Source organism: Penaeus vannamei, chromosome 37 (genome assembly GCF_042767895.1).
Source record: "Penaeus vannamei isolate JL-2024 chromosome 37, ASM4276789v1, whole genome shotgun sequence".
Lineage (NCBI taxonomy): Eukaryota > Metazoa > Arthropoda > Malacostraca > Decapoda > Penaeidae > Penaeus > Penaeus vannamei.
The window spans coordinates 9,071,597-9,079,096 of record NC_091585.1 but is presented as its reverse complement, the minus strand read 5'-3'; the positions used below and the strand labels follow the sequence as shown (position 1 = coordinate 9,079,096).

Below are 7,500 nucleotides of genomic sequence, written 5' to 3'. Positions count from 1 at the left end.
GAACGCGAGGATGGTAGATGAAGAGATGAAGAACTCAGCGAGGATTTTTTAAACTGGCAGAAGATCGAATCACGTTATATTGTGAGTTTATGATGTAATATTGACATCATCTTTGACTCAACATCAATGCCCACGCATGTACAGCTGGATGAATGAAAATAGATATATACATTAATTTGCTAAAACACACGCACAAAAAAACGTTGCATAACCTTGGTTATGCTGAGAGAAAATAGGTTTGCCTTTACTTCCTGATGCTTCGTGGGGTTCCTGCTTTCACAGCAACCAACGTACTTGCTGTGACACAAACGACAAATTATTCTTTTTAGTAGTGCTGTGCAATAGCAGAAAACGTTTTGAGGAATCCATCAGTCATTTACAAGAGGATTAATCTGTTACACTCGAAACGTTATGATTGATCAGTTCTGTCACTTGCAGGTTTTACTCTCTGAGTGCAATTTCTGAGTTGAGAAATAGCGTTCAGCGGTGTCGATAAACTACTCGTCGTCATCTGCAGTGCAATCCGTCTTCTGCTCCAGAGCTCCGTGGCAACTGTGGTTCCGTCTGTTACGAGACTGTCTGTTCGATCAGCGTCGCCCTCGGTGAACAGTCGCGTCTCCCGCCTTTCCCTGCAGGCGCGGAGCCGCAACTCGGATTTACACCAACAGTCGGCTGTAGTGAGGCGAGGAAGGGAGGCCGGCGGTGGGACGGAGTAGGGGGGGGGGGGGTAACCCACTGAGGTCTAGTAACCCGCATGTGCTCGTCCTCTGAGTCAGGACAGTGCTACTCCAGTCATGGTCAAGGGCGACGGTCCTCGACGCGTTCACAGTAAATGACGTCCGTTGTGAAAACCGGCTGGAGATTTGAGTATATATTTTTGGCACGAAAAAAATACGTATCCGAGAGTTTCCCCCCCCCCCCCTCTCTCTCTCTCTCTCCCTCTCCCTCTCCCTCTCCCTCTCTCTCTCTCTCTCTCTCTCTCTCTCTCTCTCTCTCTCTCTCTCTCTCTCTCTCTCCTCCCTCTCTCTCTCTCTCTCTCCCTCTCCCTCTCCCTCTCCCTCTCCCTCTCCCTCTCCCTCTCTCTCTCTCTCTCTCTCTCTCTCTCTCTCTCTCTCTCTCTCTCTCTCTCTCTCTCTCTCTCTCTCTCTCTCTCTCTCTCTCTCTCTCTCTCTCTCTCAAACACGTGTACCTATCGGTTAAACCCATGTTCTATTCATGAAGATACAACATTTAGTGTGATTTCTTTATGCTATTCTATGGAGAGGGAGTGTGCGGTAGGGTTGGTGTATGATTTATTTTTCCTTGGCTCCATCAAGCCTTATGCTCTATGGACGTTGCACGGTGACCATGCGCGATATTGTAAACTGGCCACTATAACCAACATAGACCGAAAGATATAATTTTCAATCCTTTTAGTGTCTTTCATATTTATGAATCAGACCTGTATTCCAGATGATCTAGTATTGATTTTAATATTCTTCCACAGGCTCGGGCCCAGCATCTAGGGGGAAACGCCCTGAATAAAGGACCTCACTACCCCCGAGATCGCAGGTAGAGGAGTCCTGCAGACACGATGACGACGCTCACGAAGCGCTTGTCGGTCCTTTTGGTCGTGTCCATCGTCTCTGCCGTCGCCTCCGGGGACAAATTCGACGACCCTTACAACTACGAGTACACCTACGGGGACTACGACTTCAATTACGACTCGGTGTCGGGCAGGGACTCCCTCCGAGTCGGGAACCGACTTGCGGACCCAGAGCTTTTCGGCGCCGCCAGTGACGGTGAGCGGGCGGAGGGCTAGAGCTTGAGGAAAGGGATGTGGCGTTACAGTGAATGGGCTCTGAATAAGTGTGGGGCTGAGGGCGCAGATGGTCCAGCTGGTGGTGTCTGTTGGCCACCCTAGTGCCGATGTGGTTAAGTGATTTAGTTTGTCTGGGCGACCCCATCCACTTTCGTAAGAATTGAAAGGATTCAGTCACTGTCTCTGAATAGCTGTTTGTCGCCATTACCAATGTAAATATTGTTAAGAAGTGATGCGAACTTGAAAAATATTTAATTAACTCATTGAAGGTGCTTAAAGTAATCCCCCTCGCACCAAATGTTGCATAAGAGGTTTATTAGAAGTGATTCCTACAGCTGTGGGCGAGTAGTCATTACGTCTGTGGCTGCGATGTATCTGTCATCAAGGGCGGGAGGGCTGGGGATGGAGGGAGAGGAGGCGTCTAGTGATGTGATCGCAGGAGGCAGTGGCGGCAAATGGATAGGATGTTGCGTTTCAAGAATAAGATTTATCGCCAAGAAAGGCAGTGTTGAAGATCATGTTTGATGTACCAGGTCCCATTGCGGTGCAACCTTGCTGTTATTTTAAATCTGCAGCAGGTGTCAAGTTATTAATATTAGTGACATTTGAGCCACGGGAACAGAAGTGCAAGCAAGATTCGCCCGTTTGTTTGTTTGGTCCAGACGGCAATGTTTGTTTGAATTTTTGTTAGAAGTGCTAGGCATTCCTTTTCAGTCAGAGAATTGTAAACTGTCACGTTATCATTGCCGACATTCCGACCGCCCGAGGACTTCGTTCCGTGAAAACGAGATGCAACAAGCAGGTGCCCACGCGGGGTGGTATGGTCCGGGGATCTCGGAATACATGCAATGGGAAGTATTGGCCAAAGGGGGAGGAGAGGCGCCGATCTATAGTGATTTATTCTCCGTGATAATGGCAGAATTGATATTGCTATGAGCAAATACTTTCAATTAACTGTTACCTTCAAAGCAAGGAAGCTACTCAGCTCAGCTTCATGTTTTTTAATGCACCACTGGTAGTTAAGTGATCACAAAGAAAGGGAAAAAATAGAAAAGAAAGAAAGAAAAAATGTATGTGTGCATGCTCATGCTTTAATAACCACTAAGCTATGATGAGCCTACTTTATTGCACTTTTTAAGAATTAGCTTTTATTTGTACTATTGCTGTCATTGGTTTTGTTCTTTTATTGGTGTTAGTATTGATTTCATATATGTAGTTGTTGTAGAAATCGTTAATACAATTATTATTATCATTATCATTATCATTATCATTATCATTTTTTTTATTATTACTACTACAACAACTACTACTACTACTACTACTACTACTACTACTACTACTACTACTACTACTACTACTACTACTACTACTACTACTACTACTACTACTACTACTACTACTACTACTATTGCTGCTGCTGCTGCTGCTGCTGCTACTACTACTACTACTACTACTACTACTACTACTACTACTACTACTACTACTACTACTACTACTACTACTACTACTACTACTACTACTACTACTGTCATCATCAGTTTGTTAGTGTTAGTAGTATTATGATTATTATTATTGGTTAAAGGTTAAAAAAGCAAGATAGATGTGCTATACATCTAAGGCCATTTAGCCCTATGGGAAGGCATAGCATCAAAATGAGTAAAGGAGGAGGTGATTTAATGATTATGTGCTATACATACCAACAGCAGTAGGATGATCAATGTTGGAAAGGGTAAAGTGGGGTAAAGGAAGAGAGTGAGTAAATGGGTAAGGGTATGGAAAGAGGGAAAGATAGGTCGGGGAAGTCAGATAAGTGAGAGAAAGCAGATGTACAGGCTACAGTAAAGCAATGACAGGACAACAGAAAATGTAGGACTGAAAGAGGAACATTGCATAGAGAGCATGGGATGGATCAGAATATGACATGATATAAGAGTGTGTAAGATGGGCGGCAAAAATATACAAGCTAATTGTTATTATTGTTGTTGATATTATTGTTTTTTTATTATTATTATTGTTACCATTATTGTTGGTGTTGTTATGATTGTTATAATGACAATGATTATTATTATTATTTTTATTATCATTATCATAATTATTATTATCATCAATGTAATGATCTCTATTTATTGTTATTACTATCATGGGAGTATTGTTATAATCATTTGTAGTATTATGAGTATTGTTTTAATTATTTATATAATTATTGCCACCAATCTTGACCGACAATATCATACAGGTGTTAATCATTGTTTCAGTTATTTTTATAAGTACTGTTATGGCATCCACATAGTGTGAAAGTCTGTATTTAAATGTTTTTGCAGGGTTAAATGGAGAGAAAACCCCACTGCCCCTGTGCTGTCCTGAGGGTCTGATCTTTGACGTATACCATAATTGCTCTTCGCCACCAGTGGGCTGGAATTGGAAGCCCAAACTGTCTGGAGAACCGAGTGCAATTTTCACATTTAGAGGATTCCCAAAGTAAGATATGTCTTTTTATTACTACTGCTATTGTTAGTAAATCTCTACAGATGTGTTTATTTGCTAAAGATAAAAATCTCATATAATTAACCATCATTAACATTGAATTTTTTTTACTGTCTACAGCTGTAAATTGAATGAACCTGTGTCCATTTACCAGAAAGAAGTTTTATTTGATGATGGAGATGCTTTTGTACCCCACTATATACAGTTGAATGCAGTACCCTTGTCCAAATATTGTGTTACAAAGGTATATGAACCATTTTACTTTGTCATCACTTGTTTTTACCCAATCTCATATTTATTTTTACCCATACCTAGACCTTGCCTGAATTGCATAATTCCTTGTGCATATATTGAGAGATAGTATGTAGTACTAGTATAAAGATGGATGAAGTATTTCATAAAGGAAGTGACATCTATAAATACATAATTCTCTTTATAATCAGGTGTACGAGAACAGTGACCCCGAGGAGTGCGAGACCCATCAGACCAAGGTCTTCGTCTGTGTTGAGCCAAAGGAGCCAGAGCTTGGCCTCTACTGGACAGGGGTGGCCCTTGCACACTTCTTCCTTGTGCTTACACTTCTTGCATACTTCTTTGTCAGGGACCTGAGATGCCTGCAGGTTAGATTCATAATTTGTAATGTAAAAGTCTTTCAGGAAAACCTTATAAATGAGTTAAAATATAACATATTGTTGTTACATTTGTTCTAAAAACCTTCCATGATTACAGGGTCAATACATGATATGCTTCCTGATATCTCTTCTCATTTATAATGTCTGCCTGCTGCCAGGATCAGTTCTCACTCTGGATATTAGCTTTGTATCTTGTGTATCTCTAGGTAAGTGGAAAAGCGGAGTTGCTTTTTTAAAGAGTTCATAAGGTTGCATAATTTTTATTAGTGATGGATAGAAAAAAATATTAGCCCTGGCAAAGATAGAGTAAATGAGACCATTGTTTGAGAATAAATGTCATTTGACTTCTCTCTTGCAAGATGAACTGACAGTTTGTCTTTTCTTGTAGGTGCTGTTAAGTACTTCTTCTTCTGTGGAGTCATGCTGTGGTTTAATGTTATTTGCTTTGACATCTGGAGAACACTCAAGTAAGTTTGAATTTTTGCAGCCTTTTACAATGTCATGAGATTTATTATTGTATCCAGTTTTGATGAGTTCCGATTTGTCTGTTGATTACTTTCTTTTCACCTTTAAAGTCCAGTGATTAAAAGAAGTTTTTCCAGGAACCGTCAGGATGTTGGGTCCAGGAAGAGATTCCTGATCTACTCTGTTTATACATGGGTCTTTGGAGCTGTATTAACAACAGTTGTTCTGGTGATACCATATGCCTCTGGAGAAAATCGTGATGCATCTCTTATGGAACCAATCAAGAATATGTGTAAACTAAAAAGTTAGTAATGGCCTATGAGTATACCTATGTATAGTGTAGATTGGAGGTAGATTGTAGAATCTCATTTCACTATTTTGATTCTTTGATTTGATAACCTTTCGGCTTATTGATTATGGGGAAATAATGACTACACCAGAAGAATGATTACAGTATTTATTTTATGCTATTAGGACAGTCCCTTGGACTTTATTTTTATATCCTTTAATAAAGTACCTCTTTTTTTACAGCTGATATTAATGTTATATTGCAACTTGTGGAGACCTTGTTGATGATAATCAATTTCATCTTCCTAACTCTGGCTACTTCAAACACATGTAAATATCCAAAATTTGGCAATGGTCTCCCACGATGTGAAGCCAATCTTAGGTAAGTGTGTGGAGAACACTAAACCATTTAATTTTTGGTAATGAAAATTCTTTGTAGATGATTATTGGTAATCATTGTTTGCCACTATTATTAAATCATGCATTCCATTCTCTTCCTAACAGTTTGAAACAAGGTTGGAAACTCTTCATTATTATGATAGGACATACGCTGATTGACATACCAGATGACATATTGGAGATTGAGGTTGTTGAGTAAGTATCAAGTTTTGTAAAGAACATTTAATGCTAGGTTTGTTACAGTGTGTAAATATCAAGTTTTGTGTGAAGAATATTTTGTCATATTATTGTAAATGTTAGCTTGATCTGGTTATTTAACATCTTTTGGAAGTGAAAATGTTGAAAGTACAGTAGAGTTCTTTTTCAAGCAAGTTCTAATAACCATTTTTCCACAGCCTATGGCGATATGTGTGCATTGAAGCCATAGCACTGTTTGCTGTGTTCGCCTATCGAAAGACTGTGATCAAAGCAATATATCGTTGCTTCTGCCGGACTCCTTGTTATCATCCGGATGAAGAAATGTCTTCGGTCCAAGAGAAAGATCAGCTTACAACAATGAATTGAGTTTGAGTGTCAAAGTTATATGGTATATAGTCTTGGACTAAAAATTCTCATTCAAAATGTGTCTAACTGAGGGATACCTTCAGTAGATGACATGGGCCAACAGTAGATTTGTCAAGCATACAGTATTAGTATTATAGAGCACTGACCAAGTCTACAAAATGATATTTTTATGTAAAGGAGTGCACTCTATTTTCAAGAGTTTTATTTGATCCAATGGTGCATTTTCATTTTATTATTGTAGTTTTGTACATGCCAGTAGCATTTACCTTTTCAGAAGTCCTATTGAATATGATATGTGACGAGGATGCAGACAATCAAAAATGTTAACTGTAAGAACAGATCATCAGAAATTTATACTTGTATACACCACTTTTTTATGGATGACAAATAAAGCATAGAGACTGATCAGCAAGGAAGATAATGGAGTGACTTCCAGAGTGAAGCCATTGAAAACTATATTGCTGCAGCTTTAAATATTCTGTTAGATTAATGTTTTTCTTTTCTTTTTCTTTTTCTTTTTCTTTTTCCTAAAAAGTATGTTATACCTTACTTCATATTTCAATAAGGAAAGAGGAAATACCGAATGTAGAAATGTGTGATGTTCAGAGATATTTTGGTAATTAGTATGGTTTATAAATAACTCGAATTTTTACTTGCTTTATTTATTTTTTGTTATGATCATTTTAAATTTATGTATGGAAAATCTTTCTTCAATGTTGTATCAGCAGATACACAAGTACACAAAATGTAGGCAGATTCACTCACTCACTCTTTATCTTGTGATTTTCTAAATGTTGTAAACTGTTGTTTCCAGTTGTACATAAATTCCATGATTTGTTTGGGAATGGTCTTGCTCATTAATATGTA

At 38.9% G+C, this 7,500-nt stretch overlaps 1 protein-coding gene across 3 annotated transcripts in view; it reads left to right on the top strand.

The window, feature by feature from the left end:
- LOC113818110 (uncharacterized) overlaps window positions 1–7,500 on the top strand; it is a 39,744-nt gene that overhangs the window by 31,446 nt on the left and 798 nt on the right. For all 3 annotated transcript variants that reach the window (XM_070115630.1, XM_070115629.1, XM_070115631.1), the window contains exons 2-11: window positions 1,487–1,781; window positions 4,123–4,279; window positions 4,406–4,529; window positions 4,729–4,905; window positions 5,015–5,123; window positions 5,306–5,384; window positions 5,520–5,686; window positions 5,914–6,052; window positions 6,175–6,264; window positions 6,465–7,500. The exon at window positions 6,465–7,500 is cut by the window's right edge and continues 798 nt beyond it. In XM_070115630.1, the coding sequence (XP_069971731.1) occupies window positions 1,574–1,781; window positions 4,123–4,279; window positions 4,406–4,529; window positions 4,729–4,905; window positions 5,015–5,123; window positions 5,306–5,384; window positions 5,520–5,686; window positions 5,914–6,052; window positions 6,175–6,264; window positions 6,465–6,633 (1,419 nt within the window). In that variant the 5' untranslated portion in view covers window positions 1,487–1,573 and the 3' untranslated portion in view covers window positions 6,634–7,500. The remainder of the gene's footprint in view (window positions 1–1,486; window positions 1,782–4,122; window positions 4,280–4,405; window positions 4,530–4,728; window positions 4,906–5,014; window positions 5,124–5,305; window positions 5,385–5,519; window positions 5,687–5,913; window positions 6,053–6,174; window positions 6,265–6,464) is intronic.